The following is a 22,830-nucleotide window of genomic DNA, read 5'->3' as shown; positions in this document are numbered from 1 at the left end:
TAAACTCATCATTGGTATAAACCCATACATTTCATTGATCTGAACTAACTATTCAAGGGCCATGTACACTGAATTGAAGTAATATATAGCTATGTTATGTAAATCTGTTATTTAACTAGCTGCCTTTTACTAATCAGCTGCTTACTAGAACATTGATTAGCTTGTTAGCTAGCTGAATAAGGTGTTACAGTAGGGAACAAAAGCCTGCATACCCAGGACCACTAGTACTTGTTCTCCAGGGGGCTCAGGGTTGGCCACCCCTACCCATAAGCCCTCTTCTAGATGTGAAATGATTAAATCAAATGTTACTAACACCCCCTCACTCACAAACAGGATGCGTCGCTCAGGGGCCCCCAGCCAGGTCTTTGGTAACATGGCGAAGAAGCCCCGGTTCGTCCCTCCTGGAGCCTCACTGGCTGGTCGTCCTGATCCCCTGGTGGGTACTCTGCTTGAACCGGAGCCTCTGGCCCCTAAACTCTCCACGGGGAACGTGCTCTACAAGGTGAACACACGGTCCACTTCACTTTCATCCTTAGCCACAAATGTGACCCCTATTACTATTGTAGTAATTAAGGAACTAAGCATAGGAGTCATATTGGAGCTACTTCTCTCTCTAGCCAATGTGAGTAAGACCTTTAACAAATTAACATTCACAAGGCCGCAGGGCCAGACAGATTACCAGGACGCGTACTCAGAGCATGCACTGACCAGCTGGGAAGTGTCTAAACTAACATTTTCAACCTCTTCCTGACCCAGTCTGTAATGCCTACATGTTTCAAGCAGACCACCATAGACCATGTGCCCAAGAACGCCAAGGTAACCTGTCTAAATGACTATCGCCATGTAGCATCTGTAGTCATGAAATGCTATGAAAGGCTGGTCATGGCTCACATCAATACCATCATCCCAGACACCCTGGATCCACTCCAGTTCGCATACCTCCCCAACAGATCCACAGATGACACAATCTGTATTGTACTCCACACTGCCCTTACCCACTTGGACAAAAGGAACACCTACGTGAGAAGGCTGTTCATTGACTACATCTCAGCGTTTAACAACATAGTGCCCTCCATGCTCATCACTAAGGTAAGGACCCTGGGACTGAACATCTCCCTCTGCAACTGGATCCTGGACTTCCTGTCAGGGCGCTCCCAGATGGTGAGGGTAGGCAACAACATCCGCCATGCTCACCCTCAATATGGGGGCCCCTCAGGGGTGCGTGCTTAGTCCACTTCTGTACTCCCTGTTCACCCGCGACTGTGGGTGCGCACGACTCCAACACCATTAAGTTTGCCGACGACATAACGGTGATAGGCCTGATCACCGACAACAATGAGACATCCTATAGGGAGGAGGTCAGAGTCAACAACCTCTCCCTCAATGTCAGCAAGACAAAGGAGCTGATGGTAGACAACAGGAAACGGAGGGCCGAGCACACCCACATTCATATCGACAGGGCTGTAGTGGAGGGGCTGCATCACCACTTGGTATGGCAACTGCTTGGCATCCGACCGCATGGCACTACAGAGGGTAGTGCGTACGACCCAGTACATCACTGGGGCCAAGCTCCCTGCCATCAAGGACCTCTATGCCAAGCCAGAGGAAGGCCTGAAACATTTTCAGACTCCAGCCACCCAAATCATCGACTGTTCTCTCTGCTACCGTACGGCAAGCACTACCAATGCACCAACAGGACCCTGAATAGCTTCTAGCCCCAAGCCATAAGACTGCTAAATAGTTAGTTTAAAAAAACAATTCAATGGTTTACATGTACATTGTAGTCATTTAGCAGACACTCTTATCCAGAGCTACTTAGTTAGTGCATCCATCTTAAGATAGCTAGGTGGAACAACCACACATCTCAGTCATAGTAAGTACATTTTTCCTGAAAGTAGCTATCAGCAAAGTCAGAGCTAGTAAGGGGGTGTTAGTTAACGAAATGATTTTTTTGGTCAACTTCTCGTTACTCATTGTGTATATATTTTATTATTACGTGTTTTTTATATTATTTCTCTGTGTGAAGTAAGTAAAGTAACCATTTCACTGTTAGTCCAGACCTGTTGTTTACGAAGCATATGACAAATAACATTTTGAATTGATTTGACTTCATCCAAGACTGTGTAAAGGGTTTCACTCATATTGCGGCATGTGGACCTTCTCAGACCTATCTAACAGTTCTCCTTCCTTGCAGATCCAGAGGAGCCTCTCAGCCCCTGCACCGCCCCTTGCCCTGCCTGTGAAGGCCTTCAGCCTGGCTAAGAGCAGCCCCCAAGCCCCAGGCCTGTCCAGAGCTCTAGCCAGGGTGCTAGGTGCAGCAGACAGTAAGAAGAACGAGCTAGAGCCTGAAGACCCTTCCTTTACAGAGGAGAACACTGGAGACCCAGCTGGTGAGTCAGACATGGGAGGTGGGGTGGGTTGTGGTGGTGGCACAGTAAACGTTGCCATTGAAACCAGGTATTCCTGGTGTAGATCTAATGCATTTAAATGTGGAGCAGTACTTCTGGTAAGCTTTGGATTTACTCTCTATGTCAAAAGCAGAAATCCTGGTGATGAAAATCACAGATTTATAAAGCAACAAAGTTACTACAAACCAACGATGATGGTAAGAATAGTCAGGAACATTTTGTGTGCCATAAGAAATGCAGTATATTAACTATGTAGCATATATTGTTTACATTTCACTGCTGATATTCTGAAACATTGTTTGAAAGATGCTGGGATTTTGTATAGGTTAATGATTGAGTTTAAGACCCAAAATGGTGAGGCACGGGTAGGAATTGTATTTTGCCTCATAAAATAGGGATATTTTTTATTTAAGCAGGCAAGTCAATTAAGAACAGACAGTGCCTTCAGAAAGTATTCAGACCCCTTGACTTTTTCCGCACTTTGTTACGTTACAGCCTTATTCTAAAATTGATTAAATAAAAACAAATCCTCAGCCCACCCCATAATGACAAACCGAAAACAGGTTTTTCAAACATTTTCTAAATTTATACAAAATTTTAAACCGATACCTTATTTACATAAGTATTCAGACCTTTGCTATGAGATTCGAAATTGAGCTCAGGTGCATCCTGTTTCCATTGAGCATCCTTGAGATGTTTCTACAACTTGGGAGTCCATCTGTGGTAAATTCAGTTGTTTGGACATGATTTAGAAAGGCACACACCTGTCTATGTAAGGTCCCACAGTCAAAGGAATTGTCCGTAGAGCTCCGAGACAGGATTGTGTCGAGGCACAGATCTAGAGAAAGGGTACCAAAACATTTCTGGAGCAGCGAAGGTCTCCAAGTACACAGTGGCCTCCATCATTCTTAAATGGAAGAAGTTTGGACTCTTCCTAGAGCTGGCCACCCGGCTAAACTGAGCAATCGGAGGATAAGGGCCTTGGTCAAGGAGGTGACCAAGAACCCAAAGGTTACTCTGACAAAAGGCCAGTGTTCCTCTGTGGAGATGGGAGAACCTTCCAGAGGGACAACCATCTTTCAGGCCTTTATGGTAGAGTGGCCAGACGGAAGCCATTCCTCAGTAAAAGGCACATGACAGCCCGTTTGAGGTTTGCCAAAAGGCACCTAGAGATTCTCAGACCATGAGAAACAAGATTCTCTGATCTGATGAAACCAAAATGTAACTCTTTGGCCTGAATGCCAAGTGTCACGTCTGGAAGATACCTGGCACCATCTCCAGTGAAGAATTATGGTGGCAGCATCATGCTGTGGGGATGTTTTTCAACGGCAGGGACTGGGAGACTAGTCAGGATCGAGGCAAAGGTGAACGGAGCAAAGTACAGAGGTCCTTGTTGAAAACCTGCTCCAGAGCTCTCAGGACGTCAGACTGGGGTGAAGGTTCACCTTCCAACAGGACAACGACCCTAAGCACAAAGCCAAGACAACGCAGCAGTGACTTTGGGACAAGTATCTGAATGTCCTTTAGTGGCCCAGCCAGAGCCCGGACTTGAACCTGATTGGACATCTCTGGAAAGACTTGAAAATAACTTTGCAGCAACGTTCCCCATCTAACCTGACAGAGCTTGAGAGGATCTGCAGAGAAAAAATACAGGTGTGCCAAGCTTGTAGCGTCATACCCTAGAAGACTTGAGGCTGTAATCGCTGCCAAAGGTGCTTCAACAAAGTACTGAGTAAAGGGTCTGAATACTTATGTAAATGTAATATTTCAGTAAAATAAATATCTAAATGAGCAAACATTTCTAAAAACCTGTTTTTGCTGTCATTATGGGGTATTGTGTGTAGATTGATGAGGAGAAAAAAAGTGATTTAATCAATTTGACATTAAGGCTGTAACATAACAAAATGTGGAAAAAGTCAAGGGGTCTGAATACTTTCTGAAGGCACGGTATACTTATTTACAATGACGGCTTAGCAAGAGGCAAAAAGGCTAAACTTTCCAGTTTGAGTGTGTGTTGCAGCTTGTTCCAGTCGCTAGCTGCAGCGAACTGAAAAGAGCAGCGACCCAGGGATGTGTGTGCTTTGGGGACCGTTAACAGAATGTGACTGGCAGAATGGGTGTTATTTGTATTGTTTTATTTAACCTTTTATTTAACTGGTCAGTTAAGAACAAATTCATATTTTACAATGATGGCCTACCCCGGACAAACCCTCCCCTAACCCGGACGACACTGGACCAATTTGTGCGCCGCCCTATGGGATTCCTGATCACGGCCAGTTGTGATACAGCCTGGGATCGAACCAGGCTCTGTAGTGGCGCCTCTAGCACTGAGATGCAGTACCTTAGACCGCTGCACCACTCGGTAGGGTTGCAGTGGGTATCTCAGATGGGGCAAGTGATGGCTAAGAGGGTTTTATAAATAAGCATCAACCAGTGGGCCTTGCACTGGATATACAGAGACTGCCAGTTTACAGAGTACCGTGATGTGTCCTATAAGGAGCATTGTTGGCAAATCTGAAGGCCGACTGGTAAAGAACATCTAGCTGCTCGAGAGTACCTTTACCTGCCGATCTATACATTTCACCTCCGTAATTTAGCATGGGTAGGATGGTCATCTGAATCAGGGTTAGTTTGGCAGCTGGGTGAAAGATGAGTGATTACGATAGAGGAAACCAAGTCTAGATTTAACCTTTGGGTTATTTCCAATGTGGTCCTTGATGTAAAAGACAGGAAAAGATGCGACCTCCGACAAGACATCAAACATGCAAAAGGACAATATAGGAGGTCGGTGGAATCCTATTGCATCGGCTCCGACGCTCGTCATATTTGGCAGGGCTTGCACACGATAACGGATTACCTCGGGAAACAGCCATGAGTTGCCTAGCGATGCAGAACTCCCAAACGAGCTCCATGCCTTCCGTGAAAGCCCCTGTTTTTCCAGATGACTGAGCTCTCGCTCTCCGTAGCCGATGTGAGTAAAATGTTTAAACAGGTTCACAATCACAAGGCCAGAATACCAGAGCGTGTTCATCAAAGCATGCGCTGACCAGCTGGCAAGTGTCTTAACAGAAATGTTCAATCTCTCCTTGTCCCAGACTGGAATGTCAACACGTTTCAAGCTGACCACCATTGTCCCTGTTTCTGAGATCTCCAAGGTAACCTGCCTAAATGACTGTAGTCTTGTGGCACTCACATCTGTAATTATGAAGTCCAAGGCTGGTCATGACACATCAACACCATCATCACAGACACCCTAAACCCACTCCAATTCACATACCATCCCAACAGATCCACAGATGATGCAATCTTGCACTTCACACTGCCCTCTTCCACCTGGAGGGGAAATAACTGACAATGCTGTTCATAGACTACAGCTCAGTGTTCAACACCATAGTCCCCCTCCAAGCTCCTCACCAAGCTAGGGACCCTGGGACTGAACCTCTCCCTCTGCAACTTAACCACAAAGCACTACAGAGGTTGGTGCGGCAACCCAGTGCATCACTGGGGCCATGCTCCCTAGCATCCAGGACCTCTATATCAGAGGAAGGCCTGAAAAATTGCCAAAGACTCCAGCCACCCTAACCATAGACTGTTTACTCTGCTACCGTCTGGCAAACGGTATTGGAGCACCAGCTCTGACCCACAGGCTCAGTTAAAAAGCTGTTAATTTTTGTCAGCCTGATTTAGGCCTTAGCCGATATTCGTTGGTGTATTTTAGTTTTGACTACAAATTAAATTATTTTTTATTTGCAAACCCTCACGTGTGCCTGGACTGGAGAATATTTTATGCCACTTAACACCTATTTGTGGTTATAATTTTTCCCTGAAACCAAGATCATGTATATGCTGCTTTAGAAATGCAGCAAACCGATATCGCCTTTCTAAGGTGAGCGACATTTAGTCTATCCATTTAGGACTGGCAGGGATTTATTTGATGCTCTGGCTTGGGCTTCAGTGAAACAAACACACACTGAATGAAGCCTAGCCAACTGTAACAAGCCTATGTTTTAATGGCAGCAGGTCCAGCATTATGCAAATGAGCGTGGGTAGTGCAGCGGCAGCGCGAGGCAGATTAGAGCTATGCCTGGGATCAGTGAGCACACGCGCTCTATCCCCCTCCCTCTCAGAGCAACTAGTGCCTCTGTCTGTCTCTCCTTTCTCCGCTTTTCCTCTCTCTTTAGATTTTCACTAGTTTTTCCCTCATTCTGTTGTTCCCGTCGGCGGATGATTCGTGTGTTTCTCTTTGAGAAGCAGCTCTGATTTTCCTTTGTGTAAAATAATCGCGCATTCGCACGGACTCGCGCTGCGCGCACACCGCTCCGGTTAAACCAGCGCCGTTTCCTCTTTTCTAGTTAAACGGAAATAAGAATAAAGAAAATGCATCTTTACAATTTCATCGGTATTTCCCCATGTAAGCACACACACTCCCCCCGTATGTTAGTATTTGGTGTATAGCACTTAGAACGAGCGCTGGTTTGAGGTTTAGAGAGACCGGGCTGTAAGTAGGTCGGGCTGGGTTTAAGCGGCTTTAGCCTGCGTCAGCCTAAGCTGGGAGGAATTCACCCAAAGCCCTCCGCGGTAGGCGGGGGCCTAAACGAGGCTGGCCTAGTTAAGCCTGATTCTTATTGTTGCCCGTGTGTGTTGTGTAACACAGAGCAGAGAAGACCTCGGATGAGAGAGAGTACATGCGTTAGACATTAGACTGTTTGATTGAGAATCCATGAAGGGGGAGAAAGAAGAGGGACAAGGAAGAGAGTGAGTGAGAGTTAAACCAGTATTAGCCTGAGCCTCATCACAGAACAGAAAGAAAAGGGAGGTAGAGAACCAGACCAAATCTCAAAAGAAAGAGAGGAATATAAGCGAGATATTGTGTTGAGTTAGTGCTGGTGTCTAGGCCTGGCTCGGTCCATTCTGGTTCCCTGGGCTATGTTCTAAGATGGCGTCTGGGTCCGTCTACATGTCGTCCAGTATGGTGGGTAAGGCTCGCTCCTCCAACTTCACCCTGTCTGAGAAACTGGACCTGCTGAAGCTGGTCCGCCCACACATTCTCATCCTGGAGGAGCACACCAACAAGCACGCTGTCATCGTGGACAAGAACAAATGCTGGGACACAGTGTCTGATCAGTACAACGTCCTGGGGGGGGACAGGCCCCCCCGCACTGCCCAGGGCCTACGCACCCTCTACAAGAGGCTGAAGGAGTCGGCCAAACAGGAAGTGATGCAACGGAGACACGCCCAGCCAGAGTACAGAGGAAGTATATCTGAACCAACCAGGAGAGTGATGGAGATGATACCTCACCTTTTCCATCATGGCGCTATCCACCATGATAAAGACCCAGCGACGATGCACAGGTGAGACACACACACACACACACACACACACACAGGCTGCTCTGTACAGCTCTCAGAGAGGTGAGGGGCTGCTATACTAGTAATTAGAGGGGAGGGGCTGCTCTGTAGAGCTCTACTAGTAACTAGAGGAGAGGGGAGGGGCTGCTCTGTAGAGCTCTGCTAGTAACTAGAGGAGAGGGGAGGGGTTTCTCTGTAGAGCTCTACTAGTAACTAGAGGAGAGGAGAGGGGAGGGGCTGCTCTGTAGAGCTCTACTAGTAATTAGAGGGGAGGGGAGGGGTTGCTCTGTAGAGCTCTACTAGTAATTAGAGGGGAGGGGAGGGGTTTCTCTGTAGAGCTCTACTAGTAACTAGAGGAGAGGAGAGGGGAGGGGCTGTTCTACTAGAGAGGGGAGGGGCTGCTCTGTAGAGCTCTACTAGTAACTAGAGAGGGGAGGAGCTGCTCTGTAGAGCTCTACTAGTAACTGGAGGGGAGGGGCTGCTCTGTAGAGCTCTACTAGTAACTAGTGGGGAGGGGAGGGCTGCTCTACTAGAGAGGGGAGGGGTTGCTTTGTAGAGCTCTACTAGTAACTAGAGGAGAGGCGCTTCTCTGTAGAACTCTACTAGGGAGGGGCTGCTCTGTAGAACTGAACACAGAGCTAACCTCAATCAGTTTACACATGCACACATACACACTCCTCATGCTCACACTCTTGACCTCAGAACAGCCTCAATTCGTCAGGGCATGGACTCTACAAGGTGTTCCACAGGGATTATGGACCATAGTTGTCTGGTTGACTGGATGTCCTTTGGGTGGTGGACCATTATTGATACACACGGGAAACTGTTGAGTGTGAAAAACCCAGCAGCATTGCAGTTCTTGACACGTACAGGTGCATCTGGCACCTACTACCATACCCTGTTTAAAGGTTCTTACATTTTATGTCTTGCCCATTCATCCTCTGAATGGCACACATTCTCAATTGTCTCAAGGCTTAAAATCCCCCTTTAACCTGTCTCCTCCCTTTCATCTACACTGATTTCAGGCAGATTTAAAAAATGACATCAATAAGGGATCATAGTTTTCATCTAGATTCACCTGGTTAGTCTGTCATGGAAAGAGCAGTTGTTCTTAATGTTTTGTACACTCAGTGTATCATTTATTATTATATGATAGTTCCAGCTTTAACTAAGACAACAAACAAAATGTGCGTTTACAGCACCTTACACGTCGCGTTTACAGCACCTTACACGTCGCGTTTACAGCACCTTACACGTCATGTTTACAGCACCTTACACGTCATGTTTACAGCACCTTACACGTCATGTTTACAGCACCTTACACGTCATGTTTACAGCACCTTACACGTCATGTTTACAGCACCTTACACGTCATGTTTACAGCACCTTACACGTCACGTTTACAGCACCTTACACGTCACGTTTACAGCACCTTACACGTCATGTTTACAGCACCTTACACGTCACGTTTACAGCACCTTACACGTCACGTTTACAGCACCTTACACGTCATGTTTACAGCACCTTACACGTCACGTTTACAGCACCTTACACGTCACGTTTACAGCACCTTACACGTCACGTTTACAGCACCTTACACGTCACGTTTACAGCACCTTACACGTCACGTTTACAGCACCTTACACGTCACGTTTACAGCACCTTACACGTCACGTTTACAGCACCTTACACGTCACGTTTACAGCACCTTACACGTCACGTTTACAGCACCTTACACGTCACGTTTACAGCACCTTACACGTCATGTTTACAGCACCTTACACGTCGCGTTTACAGCACCTTACACGTCATGTTTACAGCACCTTACACGTCACGTTTACAGCACCTTACACGTCACGTTTACAGCACCTTACACGTCATGTTTACAGCACCTTACACGTCACGTTTACAGCACCTTACACGTCACGTTTACAGCACCTTACACGTCATGTTTACAGCACCTTACACGTCACGTTTACAGCACCTTACACGTCACGTTTACAGCACCTTACACGTCACGTTTACAGCACCTTACACGTCACGTTTACAGCACCTTACACGTCACGTTTACAGCACCTTACACGTCACGTTTACAGCACCTTACACGTCACGTTTACAGCACCTTACACGTCGCGTTTACAGCACCTTACACGTCACGTTTACAGCACCTTACACGTCGCGTTTACAGCACCTTACACGTCGCGTTTACAGCACCTTACACGTCGCGTTTACAGCACCTTACACCCCATTCACTCTGTCCAGTTCAAAATATATTTGAGTTGTGGAGATGAGTCTATCAAACCCGCTTTTCAAGAGGCAGAAAGTCAACAATCTGGTCAATTCACATTTGAAACGTAGGAGAAGTATTAGCCCACAGTAGGAGAATGCATTCTTTAGCAAAGTATGAGATGGTCATGAAAAGGGTTTTAAGAAGAATGTTTTTGACCATCCCGAAGACTGGTTGTGTTTCTACACAGCCGGTCTTCTACACCTGCATTTCTTGTTGTTTGGGGTTTTAGGCTGGGTTTCTGTACAGCATCGGCTGATGTAAAAAGGGCTTGATAAATACATTTGATTGATTGAATACTCTCAATACCCCCACCTAGTGCCACTTATACATGTATGGCTGTAGTAATAAAGCTGTATTCTATTCCATATTCTCTCTGTAGGGTGATGTATAATGAGACAGTAATACATATGTATTATTCTGTTTATCTGCAGGGTGATGTATAATGAGACAGTAATAAAGCTGTATTATTCTGTTTATCTGCAGGGTGATGTATAAGCATGACTCTCCCATGGAGCAACCTGGCAGCAGCTCCTCCCTCCCAGACTACCCATCAAACCCCGTTACCCACCACCTGGACCAGGATGTGGTCAGGCTGGACCAGGATGTGGTCAGGCTGGACCAGGACGTGGACGTGAAGCCTCCGCCAGACCTGACCATCCTCTCCACGCGTGTGGGGGTGGTGCTAGGAGGAGAGGGGGCAGAGGAGGAAGATGAGGACTTGGGCAGTGTCCATGGTTATGACGGCTCCCTCTCTCCCTGCCCATCCTCTGTCGTCCTGCCCCTCTCCACCTCACCCGTTCCACTGCAACGTGACCTTTACCTTCATGACCACTACCCCCGCCGTGACCCTGACAGGCTCCGTCCCCTTCAGCTGGCCAAGGAGGAGCACGAGCAGGTCATGACCAATCACAGAAAGATGGGCGTATACCTGGAGGAGAAGAGGGAGGGGCTAAAGAGGAAGCAGGAACTGGAGGAGGAGCTTCTGAGAGCAAAAATCAAAGTAGAGAAACTGAGGGCAGCCAGGCTGAGACATGGACTTCCACTGCCCCTATAACTAACACACCCATGGCCTGACTGGGCTGACCATATGGAACTCAGGAGGATGCTCTGAACTGTTTCTATGTCTGTGTTTAGCGTGTGGAAGAGGGGTTTGGCCTGAGAAATCATGTTTGTGTGATGAACAGTGAGTTTGAGGGAGGATTTCAAGGTCCAATGCAGCCTTCTCAATCTCAAATCATTTCTGGGTAACAATGAATTACATTACTGTGATTGTTTTCTATTAAAATGCTCAAAAAGAGACAAAAATAGATTTTTAGCAAAGTTCAATTTCTCAAGTAAGAATTTTGCTAGGATTGTCTGCGAGTGGTCTGAGTGGGGAGGGGAAAACTGATAACAAACTACTATTATTGGTCTATTAACACATTTATGGTGATGTCACCAGGCAGGCCAAAACTCCATCCCACCAAAATAGGCTGAAATTTCAGCCGATCTTTTCTAACAAGCTAAAAAGGCATTATCATAGTTTTCACCATTTCACATTATTCCAATCTCATAGTGTGGAAATATACAGTACCAGTCAGAAGTTTAGACACATCTACTAATTCAATTGTACTATTTTCTACATTGTAGAATAATAGTGAAGACATCAAAACTATGAAATAACACATTGATTTTTTTTTTAAACAAACACATATTGCACTAAAGTGTTCAACAAATCTAAATATATTTTATATTCTTCGAAGTAGCCACCCTTTTGTCTTGATGACAGCTTTGCACACTCTTGGCATTATCTCAAACAGCTTCATGAGGAATGCTTTTCCAAAAGTCTTGAAGGAGTTCCCACAAATGCTGACTACTTGTTGGCTACTTTTCCTCCACTCTGAAGTCCAACTCATCCCAAACCATCTCAATTGGGTTGAGGTCGGGTGATTGTGGAGGCCAGGTCAGCTGATGCTGCACCATCTCTCTCCTTGGTCAAATAGCCCTTACACAGCCTGGAAGTGTGTTTTAGGTCATTGTCCTGTTGAAATACTAATGATAGTCCCACTAAGCGCAAACCAGATGGGATGGCGTATCGCTGCAGAATGCTGTGGTAACTATGCTGGTTAAGTGTGCCTTAAATTCTAAATTAATCACAGATAGTGTCATGAGCAAAGCACCATCACACCTCCTCCTCCATGCTTCACGGTGGAAACCACACATGTGGAGATCATCCATTCACCTACTCTGCGTCTCACAAAGACATGGCGGTTGGAACCAAAAATCTCAAAATTGGACTCATCAGAGCAAAGGACAGATTTCCACCAGTCTAATGTCCATTTCCCGTGGTTCTTGGTCCAAAAAAAGTATCTTCTTATTGGTGTCCTTTAGTAGTGTTTTTTTTGCAGCAATTAGACCATGAAGGCCTGATTCAAGCAGTCTCCTCTGAACAGTTGATATTGAGATGTCTGTTACTTGAACTCTGAAGCATTTATTTGGGCTGGTAACTCTAATGAACTTATCCTCTGCAGCAGAGGCAACTCTGGGTCTTCATTTCCTGTGGCAGTCTTAATGGGAGCCAGTTTCATCATAGCGCTTGATGGTTTTTGCGACTCCACTTGAAGAAACTTTCAAAGTTCTTAATGTTCCCTATTGACTGACCTTCATGTCTTAAAGTAATGATGGACTGTTGTTTCTCTTTGCTTATTTGAGCTGTTCTTGCCATAATATGGACTTGGTCTTTTACCAAATAGGGATATCTTCTGTATACCACCCCAACCTTGTCACAACACAACTGATTGCCTCAAACACAATAAGAAGGAACTAATTGTTTTAACAAGGCTCACCTGTTAATGGGAATGCTTTCCAGGTGACTACCTCATGAAGCTGGTTGAGAGAATGCCAAGTGTGTGCGAAGCTGTCATCAAGGCAAAAGGTGGCTATGTTTTAAGAATCTAAAATATATTTAGATTTGTTTAACACTTTGTTTGGTTACTACATGTCTACATTTCATAGTTTGGATGTCTTCGCTATTATTCTACACTGTAGAAAATAGTAAAAATGAAGAAAAACCATTGAATGAGTAGGTGTGTCCAAACTTTTGACTGGTACTGTACATAAAACACAGGGAAATCTAGTTTTTGACTGCACTGGGCCTTTTGAACAGTGTATTTGCATAAGGAAGTGTGTGTTTTGAGTGAGGATTTAAACAGTGTGTTTGCGTGTGGGACAGTGTGTGTGGTGACTACGGTTGAGCTATGACTGGAGCTAAAGACAATACAGATCTCTGCTTTTGTCAGACGAGAGGCGCTCCTATCACTGGTTTCGGGTACTAACGGGTACTATTTTGACTGGTTTCATTTGGTTCAAAACCCTGTGTTGCTTTACCATCCCATTAGGAGGGAAGGTGATAGGTGATGAGGGGGTTTTAGAAGGGGGTGTTGCTGTTACAGTGGTGTGATGTTCAGTGTTTGTTGTTCAGATCTGTGGTTTCATTGTTTTCTATTAAAATAGTTTTTCTAGTTTGGTTTTGTGCTTTATCATCTTCCTCTTCCCTTCTCCAACCTCCCCTTCTCTATCCCTCTCTTCCCTTCTCCAACCTCCCCTTCTCTATCCCTCTCTCTTCCCTTCTCCAACCCCCCCTTCTCTATCCCTCTCTCTTCCCTTCTCCAACCTCCCCTTCTCTATCCCTCTCTCTTCCCTTCTCCAACCTCCCCTTCTCTATCCCTCTCTCTTCCCTTCTCCAACCTCCCCTTCTCTATCCCTCTCCCTTCCCCTCTTCTTTAGCCCCTCGCCCCCATATATCTCTCCTCACCTTTCCCCTTCGGTCTGGACTCAATATGAATTTATCTTCACTGTAAGCCTGCTACGTGTAAGAGTGAATGTTTAGTTCAGACCCTGTCTGCAGGTAACTGTTACACCAGTGAAGAAGTGAGGTAAAGCACAGATGCAGTGATGCTTAACAACTACAGTGACTATACAGTCCTAATATGGTAATATTTTAGAAGAAACTGGATTAAATGTTTCTCTGTAAGGCAAGGGAGACCCTCTATAGAGATAAATATAGTGAAATGGCTTGGACAGCCTCTTGCGGCCCAGGGCTGATGTCTCATCCTGGGCATGGGCACTGTAGGAAAGTCCCAGGCTGCAAGTAGAGTGGAGGCCTCAGTGAAGTAGCAACCTCTGCTGGTGAACATGTGAACTGCCACTCAGCAGATCTTGCTGAAAACCTTAGTGAATCATAATTTGAAATTTGTGTACACGCAATTCACACTTTCCTAAATTGTATGTTGCTGCTGTCAATAACAGAATTGAAAACAAATGTATTTTAAAAAGCAATTCAAATCCTTGGTTCAGGGTGTAGTATTTTAATATTAGGAGCCCCATTAGCTGCTGCTGAAACAGCAGATACTCTTCCTGGTTCCACATGAAACATGACATAATACTGAACATTAATGGACAGAACTACATACATTTAAAATAGGAATTCACGCTTTCATACCTTCCTGCTTAATCTTATGTAAAAGACCAATCAGTATCTTGTACTGAAAAAGAGTTGAGCTACTTGTCTCCTGGTGTTTGTTCCAGTATATTTAGAGTTGAGCTACTTGTCTCCTGGTGTTTGTTCCAGTATATTTAGAGTTGAGCTACTTGTCTCCTGGTGTTTGTTCCAGTATATTTAGAGTTGAGCTACTTGTCTCCTGGTGTTTGTTCCAGTATATTTAGAGTTGAGCTACTTGTCTCCACTGGTGTTTGTTCCAGTATATTTAGAGTTGAGCTACTTGTCTCCTGGTGTTTGTTCCAGTATATTTAGAGTTGAGCTACTTGTCTCCTGGTGTTTGTTCCAGTATATTTAGAGTTGAGCTACTTGTCTCCTGGTGTTTGTTCCAGTATATTTAGAGTTGAGCTACTTGTCTCCACTGGTGTTTGTTCCAGTATATTTAGAGTTGAGCTACTTGTCTCCTGGTGTTTGTTCCAGTATATTTAGAGTTGAGCTACTTGTCTCCACTGGTGTTTGTTCCAGTATATTTAGAGTTGAGCTACTTGTCTCCTGGTGTTTGTTCCAGTATATTTAGAGTTGAGCTACTTGTCTCCTGGTGTTTGTTCCAGTATATTTAGAGTTGAGCTACTTGTCTCCTGGTGTTTGTTCCAGTATATTTAGAGTTGAGCTACTTGTCTCCTGGTGTTTGTTCCAGTATATTTAGAGTTGAGCTACTTGTCTCCTGGTGTTTGTTCCAGTATATTTAGAGTTGAGCTACTTGTCTCCACTGGTGTTTGTTCCAGTATATTTAGAGTTGAGCTACTTGTCTCCTGGTGTTTGTTCCAGTATATTTAGAGTTGAGCTACTTGTCTCCTGGTGTTTGTTCCAGTATATTTAGAGTTGAGCTACTTGTCTCCTGGTGTTTGTTCCAGTATATTTAGAGTTGAGCTACTTGTCTCCTGGTGTTTGTTCCAGTATATTTAGAGTTGAGCTACTTGTCTCCTGGTGTTTGTTCCAGTATATTTAGAGTTGAGCTACTTGTCTCCTGGTGTTTGTTCCAGTATATTTAGAGTTGAGCTACTTGTCTCCTGGTGTTTGTTCCAGTATATTTAGAGTTGAGCTACTTGTCTCCTGGTGTTTGTTCCAGTATATTTAGAGTTGAGCTACTTGTCTCCTGGTGTTTGTTCCACTATATTTAGAGTTGAGCTACTTGTCTCCTGGTGTTTGTTCCAGTATATTTAGAGTTTGCAGGCTGCTGTTTGTGTGAGAGTTGAGCTACTTGTCTCCTGGTGTTTGTTCCAGTATATTTAGAGTTTGCAGGCTGCTGTTTGTGTGAGAGTTGAGCTACTTGTCTCCTGGTGTTTGTTCCAGTATATTTAGAGTTTGCAGGCTGCTGTTTGTGTGAGAGTTGAGCTACTTGTCTCCTGGTGTTTGTTCCAGTATATTTAGAGTTTGCAGGCTGCTGTTTGTGTGAGAGTTGAGCTACTTGTCTCCTGGTGTTTGTTCCAGTATATTTAGAGTTTGCAGGCTGCTGTTTGTGTGAGAGTTGAGCTACTTGTCTCCTGGTGTTTGTTCCAGTATATTTAGAGTTTGCAGGCTGCTGTTTGTGTGAGAGTTGAGCTACTTGTCTCCTGGTGTTTGTTCCAGTATATTTAGAGTTTGCAGGCTGCTGTTTGTGTGAGAGTTGAGCTACTTGTCTCCTGGTGTTTGTTCCAGTATATTTAGAGTTGAGCTACTTGTCTCCTGGTGTTTGTTCCAGTATATTTAGAGTTTGCAGGCTGCTGTTTGTGTGAGCAGTAATGTGTGTGTTAATGCTCTGATTATTAGTGTTGATGTTTTCTGGGTTTCAGATTTCCGATGTTCCTCACAGAGTCCGGCAGGTGGCTGTGGTCCAGTTGGTGTCGGGGCAGGGTCTGGTAGCGGTGCTGGTCCTGACGGGCCGCGGTACTTCAGTGTGATGTGGTGTAAGGCCAGTGGGAGGAAACACAAACGCTGGCAGGGAGACGCTGTCCTGGTGACACGAGGGCGTACCGCCACGCTTAAAGACATGGAGGGCAAGGACATCGGCAAAGGTGAGTGTGTGAACATTTTAGGTTTCCCCAAACACAGATTAAACATAGTCCTTGACTAAAAATCATGCTCAATGGAGAATTCTGATTTGAAAGTGATTTTAGTCCAGAACTAGGGCTACTCTGTGGCCCGGGGGGCGGCCCTGATAGGGTTATTTTCCAAGTGCATCGGAGACTGATTCAGATTGTGTGTGTAGGTAGTGGCTATAAGGTATCAGAGCTGGCATCGCTGGGTGAAGGAGAGACCTTGATGATAGGAGCCAAACAGGTGGAGGTGATGGGACTCGTATCAGAGCTGGACTACAATAAGGGCCGCTGTTTCCTTGACGTCCATGTGGAGAAGGAGGAGCCTAAGATATCAGCTCCTCCCCCCTCACAACGCCCGGCTTCCAAACCGTTCTGCCGTCCGACGCTATTGGGCGGAGAGACTGATAGGGGAGTGGCCAAGCCTCAGGAGGAGGGGCCCTGTAAACCACGTCATGACCCTCTAGCACCAGGTAAATACACAGACATACAGTACACTCTCTCTCATCACACACACACATAAAGTTACACATTCTCACAATCTTCAAACACACCACACTCATCATCTCTCTAATGGTGTGTGTAGGAGCCATTGTCATGCCCCGGCCCTCAACCAATCACCAGTGGACGTATAACAAGGCAGGCCTCCCACTGGTGGACGTGGTGGTTGACCCCTACTTGACCACTCACCTCCGACCCCACCAGCGAGACGGCCTGCTGTTCCTCTACGAGTGTGTCATGGGGATGAGGTAATAGGAGATGTGTGTCTGCTCATGATGAATCCTCTGATCACTCCAAAATGTAATGTTGTGTTCCACAAGGCTCTGTGCTGGGGCTGCTATTTATTTACTTTGATTGAATATGTGTGTGTGTGTGTGTCAGGGCTACATCTAGGTACGGTGCTATCCTGGCAGATGAGATGGGTCTGGGTAAGACCCTCCAGAGCGTGGCTTTGACATGGACGCTGCTAAAGCAGGGCCCATACGGCGGGAAGCCGGTTGCTAAGCTTGTGCTGGTGGTTGCCCCTGGCAGCCTGGTGCAGAACTGGGGGGCGGAGTTTAAGAAGTGGCTTGGCCGTGAGAGGATCAACGTCTACACTGTTAACCAGGTAGGGGTTGTTTGATCAGCGTCTATGCTGTTAACCAGGTAAGGGGTGTGTTTGATCAGCGTCTACACTGTTAACCAGGTAGGGGTGTGTATGGAGGAGGAGGAAGAGGGGGAGTGTGTTTCCCTGTAGTGCTGTTTCTGATCCATATGGTGATGTGTGTGTGTGTGTTCCGTGTTGTGTTGGTCATTAGGACCACAGGGTGGAGCTGTTTGCAGCGTCTCCTCTCCACAGTGTATTAGTGATCAGCTATGAGATGCTGCTTCGCTCTCTGGAAGTGGTGAGTTGGTTCACAGCAGCTAACAGGGGTGGGAAGTACCACTGTTACAACACTGTTGAATTACACCTCAACTCCTAAATGACACAGATTAGGAGTACGATGGATGATACACTCATGGGACATTATAACGTTGTGTGTGTGTGTGTTGTGTAGGTACAGAAGCTGGAGTTTGGGCTGGTGATCTGTGATGAGGGTCACAGGTTGAAGAACAGCAGCATCAAGACTTCCTCTGCCCTCAGCGGTCTCAGCTGTACACGCAGAGTTATTCTGACAGGTACACACACAGCCCTCTGTTTTATTGACCTTTTACTTTCTCCTAGTGTTTTCACATCTATTGTGTTTGCTGTACTGTAGGTACTCCTGTCCAGAATGACCTGCAGGAGTTCTATGCCATCATAGAGTTTGTGAACCCGGGCATTCTGGGGTCGTCTGCTGCCTACAGGAAGGTGTACGAGGAGCCAATCCTCTGCTCCCGACAGCCCATCTGCACTGAGGTACATTACCCATCTACACTCTCTATATCTGTCTCTATACCTCTACACTATCTCTCTATTGTACGCTCACAACAGCCCTCTTGCACTGAGGTACTGTCCCCATCTCTTTCTCTCCCTTCATTCCTTCTCTATATCTCTCCCTGTAGGAGGAGAGAGTTTTGGGGGAGGAGCGAGCGGCTGAGCTCTCTCGTCTGACTGGTCTCTTTATTCTGAGGCGGACCCAGGAGATCATCAACCGCTACCTGCCGCCTCGTCTTGATTGGACAGTGTTCTGTAGCCCCTCCCCCTTGCAGCGGGAGCTGTACCAGGCTCTCCTCTCGCACCGTGTCATCCGAGCCTGTCTACAGGGGTCGACACAGACTCACACACACCTCGCCTGCATCACCGCCCTGAAAAAGCTCTGCAACCACCCAGGACTGCTCTACTCCACTGTACAGGTATGACACACAAAGACACGATGATGATGACAACAATGAGGATGATGATGATTGTGTGTGTGTTCCAGGAGCGTTCTGATGGCGGCTCAGCAGAGGGTTCTCTGTATGAAGGGCTAAGAGGTGTCTTTCCAGAGTCTTACTCTTCTGGGGGCTTCAGTACAGCTGACTCAGGGAAACTACTGGTCCTGTCTGACCTTCTGACCACTATTCACCACCTCAGCCCTACTGACAGGTAGGTGTGTGTGTATGTGTGTGCGTGTTAGTATGAAGTGTGTCCAGGGATCCAGGCACACTGGCATTGGTTTGTTGACACCATAGGGATCCTATTAAATTACTAGATGGGCTGTCATAAACCCTCAAAGTTCCAGAATGGAGTGAAAATGTCAGCCATATTGGCCAGGGAGAAATCCAAACCTGTCTAATTGGAATGAATGGCCATACAGGCAGAATCCAGATGTTTCTTATAGAGGAAAATAAAACCAAAGCATGTGATATCAGAAATTGTGTAATAGAATTATTGTCAACCTAAAATATTGTCATATAATTATAAATACAATGTATATGGATTTTATACACATTTTCTGTATAAATAGCCTCTGTATAAATATATGTGAACAGACCATAAATGTCAACATTTTAGTTATATGATACAATGTCAGTACTTGTTGCATTTACAACTTGTCTCAGTCCCATCGTCAACTGATGTCAGCCAGTGTCTGGCTGTGGATTGACTGTGTTGTTTCAATGGAATGTTGGCAGTTAATTAGAAACATTTATATATCATTCCTCTAAAACTGTCTGGCTAACAAACACACGGCAGATAAATTCTTAAAATGCATTACTTTATACAATATCTTATCACAGCACAATATCTTATCACAGAACTCCCTGACCAACATGGCTCCCTGACCATCATAAGAAGGTTCTTGTCCAGTCTAGTATTCTAATTCTATGGTTGACCCACTCATACTCTGGCACATAACCGTGAGATGATCTTGACCATCTTGATCCTGTGTGTGTGAATATGTGTGTGTGTACAGGGTGGTGTTGGTGTCCAACTACACTCAGACGTTAGACCTACTCCAGGACCTGTGTGTCCACCTGGGCTATACCTACTGTCGCCTGGACGGCAACACCCCCACCATCCAGAGGCAGCGATTGGTGGACAACTTCAACAGCCCTCACTCCGCCCACTTCCTCTTCCTCCTGAGTTCTAAAGCCGGAGGGTTGGGGCTTAACCTGATCGGCGCCTCCCACCTGGTCCTATACGACATCGACTGGAACCCTGCCAACGATATACAGGTACACACACACACTCTCACTCACCAGCATTAGTGTATGTTTCGTTCACATCTGAAACACACATTTACACTGGTTACTGGTCGGTCAGTACCTGCTATGCTCTTGGAGGAGTGAGGACGGGGAAGAGGCCTTCCTCCTGATGTGATAGTTGGGCTGATGTGTGTGTGTCTGTCTGTGTGTCTGTCCCCCTCCAGGCAATGTCACGAGTGTGGAGAGACGGACAGAAGAAGACTGTTCACATCTACCGCCTGCTCACTGCAGGTACCATAGAGGAGCGTATCTTCCAGAGGCAGGTGTCCAAACAGGGGCTTTCTGGGACAGTGGTGGACTTGGGGAAAGGGGCTGAGCACACCAGCTTCTCCTCCAATGAGCTGCGAGATCTCTTCAGTCTGACGGACACACCCTGTCTCACTCACGACCTGCTACACTGCAGCTGCAGTATGGACGGATCAGCCCCGGGTAATATATATATATATATACACTGCTCAAAAAAATAAAGGGAACACTTAAACAACACAATGTAACTCCAAGTCAATCACACTTCTGTGAAATCAAACTGTTCACTTAGGAAGCAACACTGATTGACAATACATTTCACATGCTGTTGTGCAAATGGAATAGACAACAGGTGGAAATTATAGGCAATTAGCAAGACACCCCCAATAAGAGTGGTTCTGCAGGTGGTGACCACAGACCACTTCTCAGTTCCTCTGCTTCCTGGCTGATGTTTTGGTCACTTTTGAATGCTGGCGGTGTTTTCACTCTAGTGGTAGCATGAGACGGAGTCTACAACCCACACAAGTGGCTTAGGTAGTTCAGCTCATCCAGGATGGCACATCAATGCGAGCTGTGGCAAGAAGGTTTGCTGTGTCTGTCAGCGTAGTGTCCAGAGCATGGAGGCGCTACCAGGAGACAGGCCAGTACATCAGGAGACGTGGAGGAGGCCGTAGGAGGGCAACAACCCAGCAGCAGGACCGCAGAAGTGTGATTGACTTGGAGTTACATTGTGTTGTTTAAGTGTTCCCTTTATTTTTTTGAGCAGTGTATAATCACACCCGTTGTCTGCTTGTGTTTTTATTTAATGTGTTTCTTGTGTTTATTATAGAAGAAGGAGAGGATGAGGCACCTGCGTCTGATAGGCCGTGCCAGCTGGGTCGTCAAGGTGACCGTGGTGGGGCGGGGCAGAAGCATCTGAGCATGTCAGAGCTGATGCAGTGGAGACACTTCGTAGGGGACACACACACCTTCAGAGATGCTTACCTGGACCATGCACGAACCCACATCTCTTTCGCCTTCCAGTCCACCATCTCACACATCACTCAATAACACACACACACACAGGCTTTCCACAAATGACCTCATGCAGAGACCTAAGAAGTGTCCCTTTCTGAGAAACATTGGACTATGTTATTCTTTCTTTATATTCTCTACTGTTTTTACATTTTGATAGAAGAGAATGTGGAAATTATGAAATAAACTGCTACGTTATACTGTGTATTCCATCAGTATTTTTTTCTGTTGCAGAAATAACAAGATGAATCAAACACTGCAGATGAATCAAACACTGCAGATCAAATCAAATGTTATTTGTGACATGCGCCGAATACCACAGGTGTAGTAGACCTGACCGTGAAACGCTTACTTACATGAATCAAACACTGCAAATTAATCAAATCAAATTGTGTTGTTCACACACATGTTTTGCAGGTGTAGTGAAATGCTTGTGTTCCTAGCTCCAACAGTGCAGTAGTATCTAAACACTGCAAATGTATCAAACACTGCAGATGAATTAAACACACTCCATTAAAACCTGTGTTTGACTTTTAGGGATGGAGAAGTGGAAATTACTTCTGGAATGAGAGGTATCCAGCTGAATGAGTGTCCATGTCAACTGTTTCATTATTGGCAAAGTGTGTGTTTCCACTGTCTTCAACTGTTTCATAAAGGTTTATATTATCTGAGTTATAGTCCAGAACCACACACACAGCAAGGCTGGCATGAAGGGAATGTGAACACATGCCACCACCCTGGGAGAGCCAGCCTCAGTACTGTAGTTACTACTGGTAGAGATGGGGCCTCAGTACTGTAGTTACTACTGGTAGAGATGGAGCCTCAGTACTGTAGTTACTACTGGTAGAGATGGAGCCTCAGTACTGTAGTTACTACTGGTAGAGATGGGGCCTCAGTACTGTAGTTACTACTGGTAGAGATGGAGCCTCAGTACTGTAGTTACTACTGGTAGAGATGGAGCCTCAGTACTGTAGTTACTACTGGTAGAGATGGAGCCTCAGTACTGTAGTTACTACTGGTAGAGATGGAGCCTCAGTACTGTAGTTACTACTGGTAGAGATGTAGCCTCAGTACTGTAATTACTACTGGTAAGGATGGAGAGCCTCAGTACTGTAGTTACTACTGGTAGAGATGGAGCCTCAGTACTGTAGTTACTACTGGTAGAGATGGAGCCTCAGTACTGTAATTACTACTGGTAGGGATGGAGAGCCTCAGTACTGTGGTTACTACTGGTAGAGATGGAGAGCCTCAGTACTGTAGATACTACTGGTAGAGATGGAGAGCCTCAGTACTGTAGATACTACTGGTAGAGATGGAGAGCCT

The 22,830-nt window shown here is 45.8% G+C and overlaps 2 protein-coding genes across 2 annotated transcripts; both read left to right on the top strand.

The window, feature by feature from the left end:
- Window positions 1-334: 334 nt before the first annotated feature.
- LOC139379054 (DNA repair and recombination protein RAD54B-like) lies at window positions 335-21,712 on the top strand. The gene is made up of 14 exons (XM_071121800.1): window positions 335-502; window positions 2,195-2,390; window positions 16,357-16,578; window positions 16,773-17,072; window positions 17,186-17,348; window positions 17,482-17,707; window positions 17,898-17,984; window positions 18,138-18,258; window positions 18,339-18,478; window positions 18,625-18,915; window positions 18,984-19,147; window positions 19,956-20,217; window positions 20,412-20,676; window positions 21,323-21,712. Exons 1-14 carry the CDS (start codon window positions 335-337, stop codon window positions 21,541-21,543), a joined length of 2,826 nt encoding a protein of 941 aa, XP_070977901.1. The 3' UTR covers window positions 21,544-21,712.
- On the top strand, window positions 7,036-11,352 carry LOC139420437 (fibrinogen silencer-binding protein-like). Its single transcript, XM_071170576.1, has 2 exons — window positions 7,036-7,760; window positions 10,531-11,352. Exons 1-2 carry the CDS (start codon window positions 7,345-7,347, stop codon window positions 11,099-11,101), a joined length of 987 nt encoding a protein of 328 aa, XP_071026677.1. The 5' UTR covers window positions 7,036-7,344; the 3' UTR covers window positions 11,102-11,352.
- Window positions 21,713-22,830: the final 1,118 nt, after the last annotated feature.

This window comes from Oncorhynchus clarkii, chromosome 2 (genome assembly GCF_045791955.1).
Source record: "Oncorhynchus clarkii lewisi isolate Uvic-CL-2024 chromosome 2, UVic_Ocla_1.0, whole genome shotgun sequence".
NCBI classification, from domain to species: Eukaryota; Metazoa; Chordata; class Actinopteri; order Salmoniformes; family Salmonidae; genus Oncorhynchus; species Oncorhynchus clarkii.
Note: the sequence above shows the minus strand (reverse complement) of the source record. Positions and strands in the feature narration are given on the sequence as shown.